At 47.9% G+C, this 22,441-nt stretch overlaps 1 protein-coding gene across 14 annotated transcripts in view; it reads left to right on the forward strand.

Moving 5' to 3' along the window:
• Positions 1 to 22,441, forward strand: part of PTPRS (protein tyrosine phosphatase receptor type S) — a 106,300-nt gene that overhangs the window by 55,327 nt on the left and 28,532 nt on the right. For 4 of the 14 annotated variants that reach the window (XM_085517354.1, XM_085517358.1, XM_085517355.1 and 1 more), the window contains 8 exons: positions 6,492 to 6,761; positions 8,823 to 9,404; positions 9,973 to 10,106; positions 10,276 to 10,420; positions 16,085 to 16,390; positions 17,571 to 17,764; positions 18,202 to 18,228; positions 19,997 to 20,114. In XM_085517354.1, the coding sequence (XP_085373480.1) occupies positions 6,492 to 6,761; positions 8,823 to 9,404; positions 9,973 to 10,106; positions 10,276 to 10,420; positions 16,085 to 16,390; positions 17,571 to 17,764; positions 18,202 to 18,228; positions 19,997 to 20,114 (1,776 nt within the window). Of the gene's footprint in view, positions 1 to 6,491; positions 6,762 to 8,822; positions 9,405 to 9,972; positions 10,107 to 10,275; positions 10,421 to 16,084; positions 16,391 to 17,570; positions 17,765 to 18,201; positions 18,229 to 19,996; positions 20,115 to 22,441 lie in introns of those variants that run through there. The other 10 variants (XM_085517356.1, XM_085517360.1, XM_085517357.1 and 7 more) reach the window with 4 other exon arrangements.

Raw genomic sequence — 22,441 nt, forward strand, 5'->3', positions numbered from 1 at the left:
ATGTATTAAAATGTGACTAATTTAAGGAGTAATGTAGCCCTTAGCCCGCTCCTGGGTTAAGTTCAGCTCATATAATTTGACCATTAAAGCAGAGCTGCTGTTTATGGAGCTCCTTCCATAAACAAGTGGGACAGCTGCTAAGCTGTTTAACTCTCGGTACCTTTTAGAGATGAGAAGGAAATAATTTCAGTTGCTCTATAGATTTCACAAATGTGCACAAAGTCCATACAGTCAATGATATCTTAAAACAGAGGAATTGGAATTCCTTTTTAGCTTTGCATTAGTCAGTTCCTTGATGGGAAAGGAGGGAGGCAGAACCCCCATTCGTACAGCTGCCCCTGCAGGGCCGGTTTCCAGGTTCTGGAGTTCAGAGAGGGGTTCATTTGGTGACAGTTTGGGTCACGTTGGCACTTCCACAGGTGGGGGAGCGCCCTGTCTGTGTTTGGGGTGTCCTCAGCTCTGAAACTGCGGTTCCAAACCAAACCAACAAATCTGCTGTGTTTCTGCAGAAGGATTTCTCAAGGGTATCAGGAAACAGATACAAAAAGCCACCACCCAAAAAAGCAAATCAAAACTATATATGTATATATCTATGTATATCTCTATAGAGGGCACTTTGCAGGAACACTGTGCTGTACTGATCTCGAAATCTCTGCCTGCCTGTGTCTCTTACACCTTTTGCATCGCTGTTCTCTTTGTTTTAGGGGAAAAAAATTAGATTACACCTTGTCAAATTAAAGTAACAAAAATAACGCAGCAAAGCCTCTGTTTAGTTTTATGGATCTCCTTGAAAAACAATTCGGTTCTGATTGTTTTATATTAAAAGGAAAAAAAAAAAAGAGAGAGAAAAAGAAAAAAGAATTGCAAAAGACCAGAGATACTCAGCCAGCCTGTCACTCAAATCATGCGTGTTTTTAAGGGAAAATAACACCGATTGGGAAGGTAATGGATTTCCTCCAGACCAATTCCAAGCCTTGGTCTCATTCTTTATTTATCTACCTATTGACTTATTTATTTTTATTTACCATGAAGGAAATCAGGAGGGAGGTGGGCGCATGGACGGAAGTATCTCTTCCTCTGGAGGGACTGAGGTCGGAAATCCAAACCCATGCAGCATCTCACTGTGTGGTGATTTTGGAATTGGAATGGGAGTGGGAGAGGAAGGGCGGCTGCAGCACAGCCCAGGGCAGGGACACACCACCTTTTGGGAGGGGAGGACAGGTGTAATCTAAGCTTCACTAATAATGTAGAGGCTGCACATTATTTTGGCACCCTTTCCCCTACCCCTCCTCATTTTGGAGCAAGACGGAATGACTCCTGTCTCACCAAAATGGCCAATAATGTCCGCCTTCTCACCTCATTTGGAGCAGCAGCTTGCTGAGTGTCAAAATGTTTAATACCATTTGGTTTTGTTTGGTGCTTTCAACCACTCACTTCACTTTCTTTTCTTTCCTTTTTTTCAATTAATTTCTTCTTTAATATATAAAGTATGTTTATCTTTTGGTTGGTTTTTAACGTGAATCGGGGTTTGAAGCGGTGGGATCTGGTGTAGTACATTCTCTTTTCCCCACTTCACTCCTCCTCCAACATTTTTCTCCTTGAGCTGATCTGGAAAGGGCTTAACAAGTGGAACCGGTGGGTGTCCCCAGCATGGGCTGGTTGGTGGTCCTCAGGTTTCTCTCACTAGCAGTGTCCTGGGAACGCATTGTAAGGATGGATTCTGGTGTTGCAAAAGTCAACCCTGGATCTCCCAGTGTCTCTTCTGACCAGGTCTGTAAACCTGTCCTTTCCAAAACCTTTTTCACCTGGGGACCCCAGCTCTTCTAAACAAAATGGTGGGGGGTAACCTGAGTGATGTTGATTGGTACCTTTTTGTGGGAAAGAGTAATGCACCGAAAATGCCACTCACAGAACACAAACCAGGTTAACCTCTCTGTATCGATGATCAGCAACAAAACCAATTGGCTTTAAAAGGCTGTGAAAAGCACCAGGATCTTCGGGGAAGGGGGCATGTTTGCCTGTGTGAAATACCCAGTGGCATAAAACAGAATGAACTGGACTTAGGAAATTTTCCGTGCCTCATAAATCGCTTCTCTGCACTGTTGGAGTTGCATCACAAGCGTCCAGCTCCAGTTCTGATGTTTGGTTCTATCAGCAGTGAGCTGTATCCTTGTTGAAAAAAAGCACCTGAGAGTTTTTTGGCTGTTTGTAAGTGCCTGCTTGTGTGTGTCTATCAGGAGATGTTGCACATGCACATGGAGCATGCACGGGTGTCTGCATGTGAGGTTGGCTTTGTAAAATAGGTTTGACAAAGCTGTCATGGGAACCAAATGTCCCTGAAACTCAGGGCTGAGGTGCATCTTGGGGGTCACAGGAGTTAGGGGCATTGGTCTGGCTGCATCCTCAGAGTCTGATGGGAGAGAAGAGAAGCACATGATGGTGTTGGTGACTTCTGCCATTGTGGTGGCACTTGGGCTATTTTTAATGTGAATTTTGCACAACAGCAGATATTGCCTTCAGAAGTGCTGCTGTCTCCAGGTTAGAAGTCTGCTCTGTGCCCCTGTAAAGCAGTAAATGAGAGCTAGTGGAAAAACAGGCTGAAGTTCTGTAAGAGCAAGGAGCTGCCCTGCTCCAGAAGTGGGATGTTCCTGTCTGAGACATACAGAGGGAGCTCAGCCCTCGGAAGGAAGGGAGATGAGATGTGCAATAAATTGCTGGAGTGTGAGAGAAGTGGTCTATAAAGTGGAGCCTTGAGTGCCCCATCACTACTTTTCCATTCCAGAGAGGTCAGTTCTTCCTCTTAGCTTTCCAGTCCTTTGAGTTTTTTGGATGACAAAATAGAAAGATTCATTTCTCTGCATTTTTAGATGGAAAAGAAATCACTTTTTCAGCTACTATGCATGAAACCCAGCTGGAGCCAGAGCTGAAATTGCTCTCAATTCAATCTCTCACTGCATTTCAAGCTTTCTTCCCATCACAACTCTCCTCCTAAGCTCTGACCCAAATGCTGACCCAGAGGTTCTCAGCTTGAGAAGTCTCATGTCAGCAGTCACATCAGAGTGGTATGGCAATTAAATCAAACAGTAACATGGCTCCCAGTGTCCAGAGACGAGCCCTACAAGTATTTCCTGTTACAGTAAATGCTGTTGTCACAGCCCTGAGCCCTGGCAGGGGTGTACCGAGGGACTCACTGACATCTCCAGCCTCAGCTAGCATTGGAATTGTTTTCACATCCCAGGCTGATGTGTGGATGTTTGTACGTTTGTGCACATGCAGGAGTGCAGCTTCTTTGGAACCAGGATGCACAACAGGAATGCTGCTGCCACTTTTGTTCTTGCATTCCTCTGCCTATAACCCTAATCCAAATTCTCCCTTTTCACAGAACACGCGGTGTCTTCAGCTGGCACCAGATGTCCTGGCTGCTTCCCATTAGTTAAGTGTGACAAGTGCTATTAAAGCAGCCGAGCAGTGAGGCTGCCCCAAAGCCCGCAGAGCTGACCTGAAGCCCTGGGTGCTGCGAGGGTGGTGAGAGTCACTTCCCACGTGGAGGTGCATAGGAGGTGGTCTCATGGCTGGGCTCCTGAGCTTGTGTTTTGTGAGTGGCTCTTCCTTTCCCTGCCAAAAAACACACAGACAGCAGCGTGCCCCCTTTCAGACTCCGATTCTCAGCACTCCGCCATACATCAAATGATGATTTCCAGTTAATAAATTCTGGTTTGTTCTTCCTTTTTTTTTTTCTTTTTTTTTTTCCTTTTTTTTCTTTTTTCTTTTTTTTCCCCTTTCCTCTTTGAGTTTGGTTTTATTTCTTTGTGATTAGCCTCAGTTTGAATTAATTGTCTTGTTCTGTTTCCATGACAACTCAGTGTTTGCATCCCACCTGCCGTTGTTTGTTGCTGTTGATGCTGTTTGCTGGCTGGATCTTGTCTGGCGGACGTCTCCCCATTTCTCCTCACCTCTCCCCACCTGCCTCCCCTCTCCAGAAGGTTACATGTCAGCCCTTCCTCAGAAGAGCCATCCCCACCTAGATCTGTCTGCATGTTGACCCCACTTGTTTCTCTTTGAGTTCTCTCCATCTTGTCTCAGACTGTGACCAGTGTGGTCTTCACATGGCTCCATTTTCTGAAACGTGGTACCTCCTGTAACAGACAGTGGAAGGAAGGATGGAGTAGGCAGCAGGGATGTACCTTCGTGTCAAGGGCTAAAAATCCTCCACGTAGGTACGACAGGAGGGAGCAGGAGGCATGTTGCCTGCTCTTGTGAGCCCATTTTGGTGCATGAGGTGCCTGAGCAATGCCATGGTGCTCTCCTTACTCCTTTCTGCAAGCAGAAAGCCATCTTCTAGTGGTAGTGCCAGGTGAGTTCGCAGTCCCCCTCTCTGCACTCAGGTCCCTTCCCCAGCCACATTGCAGGTGGAGACATGCTGTCCATCTCCTTTGCAAATCCCTGCATGCAGGAATTCCCGTCTGACATATCCAGGCTCCTAATGCCTTAAAGCTGGAAGTCTTCTCTTCCTCCCCTCTCTGGTGCTTTTGTACCAGTATCTGCAGAAAAGGATCTGGTAGCATGATGGTGAGAGCACACCTTCCTATGAAGACATCTCCTTGTCTTTTTGTGGGAGGATGTGGAGCTGTATTTGGCTTTCATTTATCAAAACCTCACTAAATGGAAAACAGCTGCTGTCTCTCCTGGCAGCAGCCTTCCTATTTGAAAGGGTCCCAGTGCTGAGCGGCAGACGGGAGAGTGGGCTGAGAAGTAGACACTTGAAAAGCTAGGGACACCTGAAGGCACTGGGACTCGGGAAGAGAGATTGCAGGCTTAGCTTTGAGTCCTCTGCATTGCTATTGCATGGATGCAGCTGTTGCTAACTTTAGAGAGATTGCTCAGAGGAGAACATCAGAACAGGAATCTTGCAGGCCTCAGCACTCTTTCTGCCCCTCACTGCCCCTTCCCAAGGGCTGTTCATTGCATGGCTCACTCTCGAGCTGGAAGCATTCCTGCTCCTTTTCTCCCTAGGCTGCTGCTGCTTCTCAGGGTTTGGGTCCTTCTCCCTCTGCTTGTGGGATGGGACTGTGTGCTCAGCTCCCTCCTAAGGGCCCTTCTGACCCACCTCCTTCTCCCCTTTGTCCCTTTTCCTGCTTCCCTCAAAGGGGCAGCACCCACCTCGGCCACCCTTAGTTCAGAAAATGGAGCCAAGGAAACCATACCGTCCCCTGCGTCCATGTTCTTACCGTGTCAGGTCTGGAAGCTGCATCCACTTCTCTGCTAAGGAGATGCACAGAACATGTCACTGTTTTCTCAACGTTAAATTTTCATTACCTTGTTTTTCTTATTAATTCTATTCTATTTATTATTCCGCCAGGGCTGAGATGTGACAATGTGAGCCACCACATTGGGTCACATCAGCTAGAAAAGTATGCAGCATTAAAGTGGGTTTCCCCCTCCCCTCCCTCTTTCTCTCTTCTCTCCCTCCCCTCCTGTTCTCTTCCTTGTCTTCTTCTTCCTCTGTCACTCTCTTCCTATCCTGTATCCACCTGGGCATTTGCTAGCGCCCATAAATTCGATTTCTCTGCATTTTCCTCTTTTTCTCTCTATCTCTTTCTCTCTCTTTCTCTCTGTCTCTTTTTTACCTATTTTGCATGATGTTTGTGACTCTGAGAGCTGCATCTATCAATGGAACCGTGTCAGATCTTAAAGAGGCTTTGTTAGGGTTTCTATACCCGAAAACCACAAAAATTTCATTAGAGTTTCTCATCTTTTCCACGCTCGTTCTCTCCCCAGGGGGGCGGCTCTCACACTCAACCGCAAGCTAAACTTTTTACCTGTTAGGGGCTGTGCCACGTCTCTCCTGGTTACATCCCATGGCTCTCTGCAAGACTTGGCCTTTTGAATGAGGCGAAATCTTGAGAAGTTTCCACCTCCGCGCCCGTCCTCTCCGCCACCACCCGAATGGTTGGGGACATCCTCGGGTCGTGGTGGCGGAGGAGTTGGGTTCCTGCAATGGGGCTGAGCCGACCCCGCGGCTGGGGGGAGCGGGGAGCTGGGGGCCCCCAGCGGAGGAGATTTCCGAGGCTCACCATGCCAGCTCTGTGCCTGTAAAGATGAGAAATTGCTAATAAATTTTTGTGTATTTATCTGTGCTGTGATGGGTCTAATCTTGATCAATGGAACCCTGTTGCTATGAAATACCGCTTTTATGTCTATATTCTATATATTGTTTGTGAAGTAAACATTTATTTGGAGTTTAATTTTATTGGTTTTTGGTTTTTGATTTTTAGTTTATTTGATTTTCGTTTGTTTTTTTTTTTAATGAAGGAAGAAAATAAATAATGACAAACACCATCTATATTTAAATTATCTTTTGCTCTTTTTTCTTTTTCTCCCTTTTCTTCTTTTTTCTTTTTTCTTTTTTTTCTTTTTCTTTTTTTCCTTTGTTTTGGTTTTGGTTTCGTTCCGTTTTGTTTTTTTGTTACCTCTGTGCGTCTCGTCCGCAGTTCGGCGTGTGGCCCCTCGCTTCTCCATCCTTCCCGTCAGCCACGAAATCATGCCTGGGGGGAACGTCAACATCACCTGCGTGGCTGTGGGCTCACCTATGCCCTACGTCAAGTGGATGCAGGGAGCAGAGGACCTGACGCCTGAAGATGACATGCCCGTGGGCCGCAATGTCCTGGAGCTCACGGATGTCAAGGACTCCGCCAACTACACGTGTGTGGCCATGTCCAGTCTGGGAGTCATAGAAGCCGTTGCTCAGATCACGGTGAAATGTAAGGGAGTGTGAGCACGCCTGCTGAGTGAGTGCGTGGGTCCCCCAACCGTGCATGTCTGCAGGAGCGCAAACACAATGAGTGAGCTGCTGCATTGGTGTGTCCATGTGCAAGGCACGTGTTGGATGCATGGTTGTACCTGTGTGTCTGAGCATGTGTGCAAAGCCACTGTGGGCACGCATCGTGTCTGTGCATGTGAGATCTCTGGTTGTGCCTGTGAGCCTTCACCAGTGCATGAGTGTGTGTGTCACCCTGGCACTGCATTAGGATGCATAAGGAGCTGAGCCTGCTCCTGTCTTTGTGTGCCTGCATGAGGTGAGCCCATGACTGATCTGCTCGTGGTGGATGTGGGATGTGGTCATGCATGAAAAAAAGCTGGTTGTGCATGAATGTGTGTGCATGTGAGTCAGAGCAAAGTGGCTGTATGGGCATGCAGGTGCCTGACTGCATGTATGTACGTCCATTTTGGTACAAGCCTGTATGTACATGTGTATGTGAGCATGAGCAGGAAGATAAACTTGTGCATCATGAGTGCCATGTGCTGGGATCTGTGCATGCGTCTTTGGGGATCCCACACACTGTGGGAAAGGGATGCTGGTGGCTTGAAATCTTTCATTGCTTTGGGAACCCTGGGCTGTTTGTTACGAAGATAAATGGTTTAAACCCCTGCATGCTTGTTTCTTTCATGGATATGGGGCTGGCTGGGCAGTTTGCAAGGAGCCTTGGATGGCTTGAAGCCTGCATGCCATCCCTTTCCAAGGTTAGAGATGCAGCCAAGGCTCTGAGGCTCTCTGACATGTATGCCCTTGGACTGGAGCCTAGATCCAGCATCTTAGTGGCTGTTGTTGCCTCAGCAAGAGGGGACATAACCCCAGCTTCCAGCTAGCAATTCCCAGGAGGAGGTGCAATCTTCAATCTATTCTGTCCTCAGCAGGGGAGTATTTAAACCCAAGCGGGATGCCCCCGTGGTTGGGTGAGTGTAGAGCTCTTGTATGAGTTGGTGACTGCTCTGAGTGATGGCAACGCCTGAGAGGGATCTGGGGGTGGTGGGGTGGGAAAGGAATTGGAACAGAGGGGGAGAGGAAGAGAAGTAACTTGGAGAATGGGAAGGCTAACAAGAAACCATCCTGATTGTGTCAGTGCATCTGGCTAAGGAAGGGCTCACCATAGAAGTGAGTAGGGACCAGTGAGCCATGACACTCATCCTGTGAGCTCACATAAAGGATGCTTGTGGCTGGACTGAAGTGCTCCTTATCCTCCCAAGTATTTTCCACCTTCTCTTTCTTCCCTTTTACTCTATTAATCTAAAAGACCAATACCTTGCTTCTGCTTGTAGCTGTCCTCTTGCCGTGCTTGTACATTCTGCCCTTCGCTGTTTTATTTTGGTACCATTCCCCTTATGTTCCTTTCTGTAAGCATTTGCAGTACTTGCCAGTCAGAAGATGAACTGAGAAATTGAAGCTTTAGAACTTCAAGTTTAGAGAAGATGTGTTTGGAAGGGGTCTAAAGCGTGCAGTGAGGAAAACACATCAAACTTGCTGGTAAAGCTTTCCCACATTTAGAATACAGTCTCCAGCACATTAGTCTTTTGTTTGAGAGACAGGGTACATACACAGACATTCGGTACTGCACATGTTGATAGCTTTCTAGTTCCAGATATTGCAGCCCTCCCTGTCCCGCTACCTGCATGCGAGACGTGGAGAAATTCAGCAGTGTGAGAGCTGGGCAGCCAGTGCTGCTTCAGAAGATCTGACTGCATGCTCTGAAGGAGCTCTTGCAAAACTGCTTTTCCTCACTGCCCTGTGAAGGATGTTCTGCTGAAGTCTGCACTAATGATTCCAGATGTTTAGCTGAGCACTTCCCTCTTGATGGATCAGTTTAAGAAGGATAATAGAGTGTATAACTAGGTTCATAATATTTCAGCAGCACTTTGCTGAACGGACGCACTGTGATTGGTGCTGTGCCTCTGGCTCCTACAGCCCTAACTAGCCCAATTAAGCACCATTTCAGCATACTTTTTTTGTGGTTTTTTTTTTAATGTCTCTTCTTCCTGATTCTCAGCACTGCCCAAGGCTCCTGGGACACCAGTGGTGACAGAGACGACAGCAACGAGTATCACCATCACCTGGGACTCTGGAAATCCAGACCCTGTGTCCTACTATGTCATTGAATACAAGTCTAAAAGCCAGGATGGACCATATCAGATCAAAGAGGACATCACCACCACCCGCTACAGCATTGGGGGGCTCAGCCCCAACTCTGAGTATGAGATCTGGGTCTCTGCTGTCAACAGCATTGGGCAGGGGCCTCCCAGTGAGTCAGTAGTCACTCGCACTGGGGAACAAGCTCCTGCCAGTGCCCCCCGTAACGTGCAGGGACGAATGCTGAGCAGCACCACTATGATTATCCAGTGGGAGGAACCAGTGGAGCCCAATGGGCAGATCCGTGGCTATCGTGTGTATTACACTATGGAGCCTGACCAACCTGTCAGCAACTGGCAGAAGCACAACGTGGATGACAGCCTCCTCACCACGGTGGGCAGCCTCCTTGAGGATGAAACCTACACAGTTCGGGTCTTGGCCTTCACTTCCGTGGGAGACGGGCCTCTTTCTGACCCCATCCAGGTTAAGACGCAGCAGGGAGGTGAGTACTGCGTCACTCACCTTGGATGCACTGGGCTGCAGGAGGGAGAGGTGTTGGCCTATAGCATTATCCAGCTGTGACTGCTGTGTCACCAGAGCATCTTCTTCTTTACTAATCCAATTTGGTTAGAATAGAAGTAACTTTCTAGGAGGAGGTTTGGTCCAGCAACTGTAGCCCAAGGGACTGGAACGTGATTTTTGTTCTGTCTTTACTTGGAAAGACTGTTGTTTAACTGGGAAGGGCAAGCAGTTATGCAGGGGAGAATCCATTTTTGCTGATCTATTCTCCAGACCAAGATATCTTAAGGTTTCCACTTTATGTCTTTAATACATGTGAAAACTCTTTGCTGCTCAGGGAATAGTGAAGCTTAATTCTTTAAAGCACCCAGAAACTGCCCCCTCAGAGCTGAATGGGGGTGGCATTTTGCTGTTGACATGCTCTTCGCAACCAGGCTTTGAAGAAAACAGGGTAGGATTCTTCCAGTTAGCAAGTTAACGTTGTTCCTCCTGTCTCTCATCTCGCCTCCTCTGCCCCTTCGTGCCCCATGGGCTGCCCTTCTCCGTGCCAGTTCCTGGGCAGCCGATGAACTTCCGAGCAGAAGCCAAGACAGAGACAAGCATCGTGTTGTCATGGAGCCCTCCTCGACAGGAGATCATAGTGAAGTATGAGCTCCTCTTTAAGGAAGGAGACCACGGCAGAGAGGTGAGTCTGGAGAGGAGCAGTACTAAGGGTTTGGGGCCCTGAGGAGCATCCTGGCCCTCCGTTCCTTGAGGTGGCTGAGAAAGGGGAGCAGGGCAGGTGTCTGGGCAGGGCTCGCCTCTGCTCTTTTTTGTTTGTTTTTATTTTTTTCTTCCCCCCTCGCCCATCTCAGGTGCCGAGGAACTTCGAGCCAATGACCTCCTTCACCGTGGAAGGCCTGAAGCCCAACACTGAGTATGTCTTCCGACTGGCCGCCCGCTCGGCTCTGGGCCTGGGGGCCTTCACCCCGGAGGTCAGAGAGCGCACCTTGCAGTCTAGTAGGTGTCTCTCCTTTTCGCACCCTTCTCTGAGGGGAAGACAGTCAGGGAGCCAGAGATGTGGGCCCAGGGGTATGGAGCTGTGGGGAGGATGTTTGCGGTGCAGTGGCTTTCCACCAACCCGGGGTTCCTGTAGCGGGCGGTGCATCTCTGGGACCTGATACCTTCTCTCTGTAGACGGAGAGGGCTGAGATGTGATTAAAACACGGGGCTGGGGCATGCTCTGCGTGGCGGGCAATGTGAAGTGACTTAGCGGTGTCCATGCAATGGGTGGAGGGCTGCTATGATCTTGTGGGTGGGCTCAGCTGGCCCTGGTGCTGAGCATGCTCAGGGAGGATGGCAGCCCACCTTTGGGCAGCAGCTTGGCTGCCCACCATCAACAACCCAGCAGCCGCCTTCTGGAAGGCGGGCAGAAGCAATGGAACAGGGAGATGGTGGGGACTGAGGAGGAAGAGGAGGAAGGAAGGTGATGAATCAAAAGTCTGATTTTTTTCCTTTGGGCAAGGAGTCTTCATGCTGTTGTGAGCAGCCTTGTAGCTGCTGGGAGGAAGGCCTGCTTGTCCCAGTGAGCAGGGAATGGGCCCAGCCGGGCTCCAGCAGAGGGGAGAGAAGAGTCATAAGGAGGCTGGGAGGGATATTAATGACATCAGGATAGAGCGTATGCAACCAAAATGTGCTGGTTTTAGTTTAATGGATTGTCTCCCTTCGCTGTTGCCCTGGGGACAATAACCCTGGATGGCAATATTTCAACCTGGGCTTTTCACAGATCTTTGCTTTTAAATGAGGTGTTTTTTCACTGCATGAGTGGCTGTGGCAGCTGTTCTTTGTGTTTTCTGTCTCCTCTCATCTCTACTAAATCACTCTGCTGCAGTTTGGAGTAGCCGGGAGCAGAACTAACTCAGAAATGACTCCGGTCACCAGTGTGAGGAGAGTGTGTCTGCTCCCATCCCTCAATCCTTAACGAGGGGAGCAGTGGGCTGCTGGCGGGTGCCCGCCCTGTCTCCCTGTTGCAGTTGTCACTCCCTGCTGTCCCTCTTTCTTTTTCCCATCTTTCTCCTTCTCTCCCCCCAGGAGTGGGATGAAAGAGGAGTCTCTTTCTGTATAGACAGAATTCCTTACGGGGCTCTCAGTCCATTAAAACATATTTTGTTTTCTTGTTTCCTTCAAATGTTTTTTCCCTTTTTTCCCTTTTTTTTTATCTTTCTTTTTTTTCATTATTTTTTTTTTTTCCATATTCTCTGTACATATCCAAAGAAAATCCTTTCCTGACCTGGCTGCAGATTCACTGGTTCTGATCCCAGAATCATGCTGCCAAATGGGCCATTGCTACAGGGTGGGGGAAAACGAACTGAAAGAACCTGAAAAATAATTGTCAACCTTACCCACACTCTGCTTCTGTTTTGCAAGGGGTTTCCCTCCTTGAGATCCATGGGGATGGGAAGAAAAGAGTCTTGGATTTGTGCTTTCTGGCTGGAAGGAGGGCTGGGGGTGCCAATGTCAGCAGGGTTTTGTGACACTGAATATTTTTCCCTGATGGGTGAAGAGAAGGGAGTCCGGGAAAGGGGAAGGCTTTGGGTCTTTTTCTAACCTGGCACCTGCCCAGAGTGAGGCCTGGTTTATTTCTCTCTAGCTCAGCTTTCAGAGGGATAGTTTCATTAATTTAACACTCTTAAGAACATCAGTTGGGAGCTGTCAGTGTCCTGTAACACGATGAAACATTTTTTCCTGGCTGGCTGTTGGAGGAACGAGTCAATTCTCCCTGGTCCAGGCGACATCCTTCGGCTCACAGACCGTCTGGCTCGAGACAGGCTTTTGTGTCTTCCCTCTGCAGCTCCTTTTCCGTTCAGCTCCTCCTTGGCCTGCTCCATGGCTTTTCTTTCTCCTCTCTTCTGCTGTCTGCCTGCCTGCCTGCATGTTCTCTCAGCCCAATGAAACCAGCTCCCTGCTCTCTGTCTATCTGTCTCTTTCTGGGTGGTTTCATACCACAATGGCATCTTGTCTCTGCAGCAGCAAAGCCTCTCTCATCCTCCTGCAGCCTGCTGATGCTTTCAGTGCTCTCCCCCTCCTAGCTCAGCTGGCAAGCATGTGCCTGCATGCCGCAGCCCTCCCTGCATTGCACACCTTTCTGCACAACACCCTCCCCCCTCCCTGTCAGGCTGGCTCCTCCTGAGCATCATAACCAAAGTAAAATCCATTAAACTAAAGGTAAAGTATATTTTTCTTCTTGAAGTAGCTGGGTTTTAACTCTTCAAGTACCAGAGACATAGATTGTAAAAAAAATGACACTCTCATGATTGGAGGGAGCAGTTTTGCCTTTTCTATCTAGTCATGACCATCCAGGGCTCATACTCATAAATTTCAGCGTGCAGAGCACATGGCATCAGATGGGTGGCAGGGTGGGTGCTGTGATGCTGCATGTGTAGGCACAGAGGAACAAGGAGGATTTCTTACCCTCTGTTCCTTCCTAAGAAAGGATTTTTCCCTTACCCATTAGCTCTGCTCTCCTTCCCTTCCCCCCTTCCTCACAGTATATGAAGTGAAAAAAAGTATGTGAAGTCTATGGTACCTAAAGGGTTAAAAAACATTGTATTGTACAAGGTCAGTAAGGGTCATTCTTGTGGCTTGGACAGTCAACTTTAAAGCATGTAAAAGATGCAGTGCAGGTGAGTACTGGCTGGTCTCAAGCGGATTCACAAATACAGTCCACCCTGTCGCCGCAGGCTCACACACGTGTGTGGATCTGTGCACGCTGCCCTTTATCCTGGAGCCTGGGGGAGGGTGGGGAAGGGTTCCCAAAGAGCTGTCTGCATGGTACAAATGAACCAACAGACTGAGCTGATATCTGCCTGGGCTGCGGCTCCCTTCCAGTGAAGGGATTTGTTGCAGAGGGGGACTCACAGCCTCCAGTCTGAGCTGCAGTACTTTGCCTCCTGCAGACTGCTCCCACTTGACCAATTCTGTCCCCACACATGCATGCACATGTCCAGGGTCACACAGGTTGGTCTGGATTGTGAAGGAAACTCAGTGCCATGAACTCCCCTGATGCATCTCCAGTATGGGCAGCCAGCACTTGGTGGCTGTTTTCATCCAGGTGCTGTAGTCAATGAGAGTGATTGGGAGAAGGTCCAGGTGATATCTGGGCCTTCTCCCCCATCACCCACCTACCACTCTGCCTTCTTGACCAGAAAAAGAGCAGACGACCCCAAAAGGAGGCCTCCCTTCTGGGCCTCCCAGTAGGTTTCCATGCTGGAACATTAGAGGGTGAGTGAGCAAGCATGGCCACGCGCAGCAGCTGCAGTGCAAACAGTGAACCCAAGTACCAGCTGGAGCTCCAGCTCTGCTTACTGGGACTTTCATAATGAGTTTCAGGATGGAAAGGGTAGGTCAGGTCAGACCCTCTCTGCAGTGGGTTTCTCAGCTGTGGTGGCTTTGTCTCGACTGCTAAGTAGGAAAGGTGGCTTTTAAAGCACCAGCCTCAGTGGGGAATAAAAAGGAGCAAACAGCACTGGAAGAAGGTTGAGTCTTTATCCTCCATACCCTTAAAAGGACCTGAGTTGCAGGAAAGAGAAGCTCACCTCCATTCTGGAGATGTTGGTGCTGCATCCATCAGAGCAGAGAGAGCAAAAGAGGGAAGAAGAGCCATTGGTGGGAATCTGCCACCCAGCTCTCTGCCCCCTGTACAGGTAACTTACAAAAAGAGAATAGATTGGAGGCCCAAATTGCTAGGTTTCTGCTGGCAGGGGGACTGTAACTCAGCCAGGCAGCCAGCTGTGGGGCAGGGCAGCGTCTAAAAGCCAGTCATGTGCAGAAACCCACCAGGAGTTTGGTCTGACCTCTTGTTCTCTCGTAAGAAAGTCTTATAAGTTAGCAGTTGAAGCATGGAAGGTAGGTAAACAGACTGGGAATGTTCTGGAAAGAGTCACTTTTGTACCAGTATTATTTTATTATTATGATTTCCTTTCTGATGTTTTTTTTTTGTTTGTTTGTATGTTTTAAATTATTGGCTTGATTTATATTTTATTTTCAAGTTTGTTTCATTGGGTTTTTGTTTATTTCACATGTTGTGTGTTACTTTGTGTGGCTAGCCATCACCAGGGACTGCCACCCAAAATCTGCTGCAATTTCTGACGATAAGGGTTTCATTCACTCCATGTAAACACTGCCAAAGTGCAGTAATAAAGCATGAAAGTAGGAGAAGAGCACTCAAAACGTCCTGCTGAACAAGGTGCTCAGTGCTGCAGTGTAAGGAAATATCTCTACCATTTTACAGAGCTCTTATTTCTCTTTAGTGGAGGCAAAAGCACGGAGATTTCACAGCACAAAGTGGGAAAAGTGGGACTTGGTTTAGCTGAGTACTTTAAGAAAGCTGGGCTTAAACATCTGCTGGTGACTCAGGGACAGCAGTGAGATGTTTGAACAAAATAATTTCTCAGTGAAAGAGCTTTCTGTTGATTGAAAACGAAAAAGAACACAGCGTTTGTGCACCCCCCTGCTGCTCTCATGTGGTGCATTGGGGCTCATAAGGACACCCTACTTTGCAGCTGGATCTGCAGAGTGTTAAAACTTATTTATTGCAGATTGACTGAGTTAAGTGAGAGTTGCAGATTTACCATCAGAACTGATCATTCTGCTTACCTGGGCTGATTGATTGCAATTAGTGGTTGAAAGAAGTCTGGTCTGCAATTGCCCAGAGTGACCAGGTTATCGCCAGGGTACAGAAGTACCAGGTTTTCTCTGTTCAGCATGAGACAAACCCATCCTCCCTACAGTCTGTCCTGTAAGGGCATGGCTGTGCCAGCCTGGGTGTGCAGTGTCCCACAGCCCACTGAGCAGCTCTTGCTGCTGTCAGTGAGGGCAGCTCAGTGAACAGATTTCCAAAGGTGTCCTCCTGGGACCTTCCAAAATATCCTGCAGTAATTTGGACAGTAGGTGAAATGAGAGCCAAGTGTGCTGCTGTTTCTGAAAAACCCGCTGGTACCTGAGTACCTGTACAGACTCCTTTGCAGGACTTGTTTTTTAAGCTCTCCTGTCTGAGCACTTGCCCTCACCCAGCACTGCAGGCTCTTTGCTTGGCACCTGACCGTCACCGCTCTGTTTTTTCTCCCTCTTCAGTCTGTGCACAACTAATAACTTACATCTGGATGTACAGTCTCTTAAACGTACACCTTCTAGCCAAAGATTTGCTTTTCGTAGTTACTTTACACTGATCCCTTCAAAGAAATTAGAGATCTCAGAGGCTGCACTTTGGCAACAAGTGCTTCACCAGCCAGGGCAGGATTTGCCAGACTGCTGTATGGCAGGAGCTAAAAGGAAGGCTCTTGTATAGGGTGAGACCCTGCAGGCTTGCTGACAGACCCCAAAGCAGCGGGACCCTCATGGCTAGCCCACTCCTATTTCAGTCCTTTGCTTAATCACATTTCAGTTTTGATGCCTCATTTAATTTCTGTTGGCTTTTTTTTTTCTCCTTTTCATTAAAAAAAAAAAAAAGACAACAACAAAAAGCTCTCTTCTTTTTTAATTTTATCTTCCTGAACCAAATTTTTGTACGTTTTATTTTAGATTTTTTTGTTGTCATTTTCTTTTTTTTGTTTCTTTTTTATCTTTCCCATCTTTTGTTTTTTTCCCCCTTCTTCCCTTTCCCTCCTGAATTTTCCCCCCTCGTAGAACCGTCTGCCCCCCCTCAAGACATAAAGTGCGTCAGCACCAGATCCACCGCCATTCTGGTAAGTTGGCGGCCGCCTCCGGCCGAAAGCCAAAATGGCGTCCTGGCCGGCTACAGCGTCTACTATCGAGCGCTGGACTCTGAGGACACGGAGCTTAAGGAGGTGAATGATATCCCCCCAACCACCAGTCAGATCCTGCTGGAGTCCCTGGAGAAGTGGACAGAGTATCGCATCACTGTCGTGGCTCATACGGAGGTGGGGCCGGGCCCGGAGAGCTCGCCAGTTATCGTCCGGACAGATGAAGATGGTAATTGCGCTTTTTCTGGTTTTATCCCGGCTTTTCCACGTGTCAAATCCCTTCTCCAGGTGTGGAGTGCTGTCTCCATTTGCCCCTCTGCAAAGTGGAGCTGTGGGCCCTGGGCCCCTCACACACTGTCCCTGACAGATGCTCCAATTGAGCAGTAAGAAACTGAATCCAGAGAAAGGAGGAGGCCGCTGCCAGAAATTACTTTAAAATGTTGAGAGTTCTTCCCACAAATTCCTTGTTATTTGCTCCTCAGGCTTTCTGGTAGTGGTAAACAGGATGAGTCTCTTCATTAAAGCTCCAGAAAACTGTTAATGACAGACAGTTTACATTCCAGTTCAGTGGTCCACTTTGGAGACTTTTGGCACAAACACATATGATGACGAGACTTGAACTTCCTTGTTATTTAAACAGTGAAATAAAAACACGAAAAATTTGAATGTGTGCATGAAGGGAGAGCAGAAAACTCTGACAGTGAGGTAAACACTAAAATAATAAAATCCAATAAATCAATAAGTCAGATCCTCAAGCTTTCTTCCAAAAAAAGAAAAAGCACTGGATAAGATCAAGTAGGTTTGTCCCCAGTGTTGGTCCTGTTTCTTTACCGTCTGCTTACATCCAAATGGATGGATGCATTACGTTGGAATTACGGTTTTCTTGCAGATCAAGTTCTCAGGCACTGTTCTGTTTTAGTTTTATTGTTTCCCCACATTCCATCCAAGACATCTTTTGACCTGAGACAGCACAGCTGCTGTCACCGCCAACCTGCCTGACCTGCCCAGAAGGACTGGGAACACCAAGGGCAAGTCTCCCTCCACATCCTCTGCACCATAACATCCCTTGTCACATGGCCAGAGCTTTTCTGGCTCCTTAGATTATTAGCTTTGCCCTCAGAATTTGATCTGGAGCTCTATGGCTGAGCAAAGTGAGGAAAAAGAGGAACACCTGGGCTGAAATGGACCCGATGCAGATCTCTGAGTGGTGCAGATTAGATCCCCCAGAACTGCTTCCCCATCTCACTGAGTAAAGGCCAAATGCAGGTAGCGGGGTAACCAGATCGTCATTAGATCTCTCCCTTCTTTCAGGACTGTAGATTGAGCATGCATGTGCCCAATAATGGAAGTTATGGGCACCAGACAGAAATCCCCAAGTGACTCTTGTCCCTTCCATCCCTTCCTTGCAGTGCCCAGCGCGCCGCCTCGGAAAGTGGAGGTGGAGGTCCTGAACTCAACTGCAATCCAGGTGTTCTGGCGCTCTCCAGTCCAGAACCGCCAGCATGGCCAGATTCGCGGCTACCAGGTCCACTATGTGCGCATGGAGAATGGAGAGGCCCGGGGGCTGCCCCAGATCAAGGACATCATGCTGGCTGATGCCCAGGTAAAGGCTCACATCCTGCTCCAACTTCTTTTTCTCTTGTGGAAGCTTTGAGAGGGTGGGTGCTTCAGCCACCTTATCTCATTCCAAGCAATGTATTACTGGAGAAAAGCCTCTGTGACAAAGGTAGATGTTATCTTCCTGCAGTTCATTTGTGGTCCCAGAAAACAACTGTTGTGGAGGAGCATGAGCTGCTCTCCCAGCACTGAACTAAATACCATCCATTCCCCTGTGTCTGGGAAGTCTCTTAAAATAAACAAAGGCCACAGTGGAATCTTACTAATTTCTCCCACTCTACTTCTTCCTTCACGCTGGCCTGGTAACTTCCGACCATGTGTGGTTGCTTGCTCAGGGAATCCTTCCTCATGCTGTGTCTCTGTCTTTCCCTTCTTTCCCCTCTTGTATTCTCATATGCAAAACCTCTCTTGTTCTCTGCTCAGTGGGAAACAGATGACACTGCTGAATATGTAAGTAAAAGCAAAGAAAAATCCTCCCACCCTGGTTCTGTCCCTTCCCTTCTCCCACTTCCTGTTGTGGTGTGGTGTGTTTTCCTTTTTTTTTTTGTTTGTTTGGTTTTGCAGTGCCAGTGTGCCTGTTTTAAAGCCTGTTGTTGGTGTTCCCATGCATTGTCCCTGCCCTGTTTGCTCTGCTCTGCAACCCTGTGTCATTGTGTAGTTTGTCAGCACGTGGTGGTACTGCAGGGTTTTCCTTTTGGCTCTGAAGGAAAGACGAGTCTGCTGCTCCTCCACAAGGAAGCAGGTGGGACACTGAGGCTGGGAGGACCTTGAACACATCCTAAAGATGGGCTGCTCTGCCGCCACCCTGCCTTGTGTCTGAAAAACAAAGTTGGATTGAAAAGTGTTGGGTTTTCAAAGCCCTGTAACTTCCAAGGTATCAGCAAACGCTGTGTGCCCTGGAACGGCCAAAATTCTTAGGATACTTGTTCACACAAACCCTGAACTGCTGCTGGCCCTTCTGCCTTTCAAGTAGACCATAAAGTCATCTTGGCTGTTTGGCATTTGCTGCTTCTGCTAATGGATTCAGTGATCTTACGGCTGCAAAGCGGTAGGAGAAAGCATTTCCTTGCAGGAGCAGAGTCCCAAGATAATACACTGCTACAATGAATATATGTATGTCTCCCAGAGATTGCTGAGAGCCCTACAAAAGCAAGGGGCTCGTTACACATGGAGAGGCTGCATTGCTTGCCTGAAATGTTAATAGAACTCAGTGGTGTGTGCGAAAGCAGGACAGGTTTTTTGACTCCCAGAAGGCAGACCTGTCTCCCTAGCTAATGGCTTCCAAACTTGATTGAAGTCCTGCTGTTTTGAAGCGCTGCCTTTCCACCTCGCGCTCAGCTCTGAGGGCAACACAAATATTTTCAGCACCAGAAATTTTCCAAGTGCTGCCCTGTAATTTCATTTTTAAAGAACTGAGAACAGAAAGGGTGAGGGGAGAAGGCGGCCATGAAACAACACACAAAATTCACATCTCCCTCCTTCTCAGAGCCTTGGAGAAAACCCTGCTGCAGTGCCCCCATCCTTTTTGGTTTAGCATGGGTATTCTGTTACAGCACAGCCCTTGGAAGAGCTGAGTGCTTTATGGGGAAGGGCTGTTTTTGAGGTCCATCTTCCAACAAAAGCTTTTGGGAGCCAGGTGTGGTGAGGCTGATAGAGGAGGGAGGAAGGAGGGTGCTGGGGATTTGGCAGAGAGTACTTAACCTGCAAGCAAAAACTGTCGTCTTGCACTTTGTGTTAAAGCAATCCTTTTAATATTATGAAGGCATTATAAAAATATCTCTGAAGAGAGAAGGGAGGGGATGAAGGATAAAAACACGTAATCTCCTTGAAACCACTGAAACCTCCTCTGAGACGGCGCAGTGAAGAGGAACGCTTTGAAGAATGTAACTCTGTTTTGATGGCTGAAGCAGTTTGTATTGAGATACGGGTTGTGTGAGAGGTAGATCTGGAAGGGAGCACATTGAATCAGGGCCTGCAGAAACACGCTGTGTTTACAGAGGGGCTGTTTGTGGCTGGGGTGTGCGTGCTGCTCGCCAGAGTAACGTGGCCCTTGTCCTCCTGCAGTTGCCACATCTGCCTAGTTACCCCTGAGTGCCTTGTGGTTTCAGATTCAGTGAATGTTCCTGCATGAAAAGACCCGAGATTCCCGCAAGGAGAGATCTACCTGTGTGAATGTTCATAAATATTTACACCATTTTTTTTGGAATCTTGCAAACAGGAGATGGTCATTGCTGGGCTCCAGCCTGAGACTGCATATTCCATTACTGTAGCCGCCTACACCATGAAAGGAGATGGTGCTCGCAGCAAACCAAAAGTGGTCACCACTAAGGGTGCAGGTAAGACTTCTTTTTGATCCATTGCAGTGCCCCAGTTTCATAACATCCTGGAGCAAAGAAGCTTCTTTCATCTCACTCTCCTCAGAACAAATGCCATGCTGCCTCTGGAGAAAAAATTAGTAAGGCAGAAGATCCTTTATTCCGCAGAGGTAGTTTTCAGTAAATGAAATAATTTTCTCTTAAGTACTGCAGGAAGTCCCACACATTCAGAAATACAATAGTAGACAAATTCTTTGCTTGTAATCTTGTGCACTGTAAATTCCAGTGCACCAGAATTAAGAGAATCTTTGCCTGAACTGACCTGTGTGGTGACACTGGATAGATTCTGCAGCTTTGATGGTGGGCACATGCATGTACCGTGGGGAACAGGAGACCCAGAGGCCTGTTGTCATGGTGCTTACTTGCAAAGAGCTGAAAAGCAGTAGAGACACAGTGAAGGCTTATATTGGAACAGAAGGCCTTCTGTTCTTTTTGTATTGTTCCTGAACATACCTTCCCTCTTTGCCCGGGACTTGTGATGAGTAGGGAGGAAAACAGTGACAGTATTGACCTTTTCTTGCAAACATTTCTGCAGCCTGGGCTTGCTCTGCACATACCACCCAGATTCATTCCTCCCTTTGCCCTATACTTCGTGGCAAAGTCTGACAGCCTCAGTGCAGGGGATGCAGTGTCAAACTAGGACAGCAGGGCCTGAAAGGAGCGACAAAGGTCACCAGGGTACTCCTCGTTCTTCCACACAGTTGTGCTGCAGGCAGAAAGGAGAGAGATGTGTTCCACCTGTCCTCTCAGCATCTGCCTTCCTGTGATCGGTGCTGTCCCAGACTGAGCTCTGCTGTGCAGTATGGGAAAGGTTTTGTGTAATGGAGTGAGGCTGTTGTGCCTGCACCTGGTTGTTGGACTGTGGTTACCTTCTGTCACCCCATCTTGCCCTTGCTCAGGCTGTCAGGTAATGGCTTCTGCCCTTGTCATTTCTTTTCATTGTCTAATGTCATCCCTGGCTGCCTGTTCGTTTTCTTCTCAGTTGTGGGGCAGTTATCTTCACCCTGCTTCTAGCAGCTTCATAACTGACATCATCTCTTGTTTCTAGAAGAATGTTGTTCTCTGCCTCTACAGTGGTCAAAGGCCTTTGGGTCAGTGCGGCATAATTAACCCAGAGACCTCTGCTCAGTCTCTGGAGGCAGCACAGACCCTCAGCAGAGTGCACAGAACAGAGAGGGCTCGGGGGCTTGAAATGTGCAAAGCTGGAGCAGCAGCTGCCCTCTGTGCTGTTGTCTTTTTCTCAGTCCCAAGCTGATCCCATGCTATGTTTCTGTCTTCAGACAAAATGAGAATTCAGCCATTCTTTCCCTTCTTATGTCTCCTTCATAGCTAAGAGATGTTACATAGGAGAACAAGGTTTATTTCCAGGACGTAGGAGGAAATAGCAGGGTACATTTGGATGCTAACATCCAGTCCTCACGCTCTGTAGTATCAGTTTGCTGCCAGAAGCTTTTTCCTTCACTTTCTTCTCCTTCCCCCTCCAGCTTTGCCCATGTGTCTTGCCACTCTCTGGTGCTCTCCTCTCATGTCCTTCTTCCTGAGCTCTCTGCTTTCTTCACTTTTTCTCTCCGGAGCCTTTTTTCTCCCTCCCTTCCTTCCTCTCTTGTCACTCTCTTGTCCGCCTCTCCCATGTCTCCCCATTAGGATTTGTAGTGCAGGTGATCAGTTGCAGAGGGATGTTTTCTCCAGCACAGCAGCTATTGCCCAAAACTCAATTTTCCCCAACTTGAAATAGCTATTAAAAAAAAAAAAATCTTTCAAATGGTTCTGTAACATTCTTATCTTCTTTGCAATGTTGACTCAATATACCTTCTGAGAAGAGAGATCTTTTTCTTTATCATTCAGGGCTAGGGGCTGAATTTAAATACAGTAATACATCCCATTTTCTCTTTTACTGTCCAAACCAATTGCAAACTAAAACACTTCCCCCTGCTTTCTTCTCACCTTTCTCCAAAACAATATTTGTTGTTCAAATGTAATATTTTCAAGCTCAGCTGACTGTAGTAACATCTGTGATAAACAGAAACATAAAGGTAATGGCATTGTTTTTCTCTGTAATGTGTTTCTTCGGTATTTCCAAGAGAGGATCTCCTGACACTGCCCCCTAGGCACCTGCTGGCAGTTCAAAGGGAGCGAAGCATTTGTTTCAGAGACAGCACCTCATCCCTCTGTTCACTTGTCAGTCGTTACACTCAGCAGAGTGGTTTTCCATGGAATGACTGCCAGGATCCCTGCCACATGCAGCATCCTTCCCCGCCAGCTCCCTCCTGCTTGCTTTGTTAGCTGCA

This window comes from Coturnix japonica, chromosome 16 (assembly GCF_054131305.1).
Source record: "Coturnix japonica strain WE chromosome 16, WE-NBRP24, whole genome shotgun sequence".
In the NCBI taxonomy this organism is placed as follows: domain Eukaryota; kingdom Metazoa; phylum Chordata; class Aves; order Galliformes; family Phasianidae; genus Coturnix; species Coturnix japonica.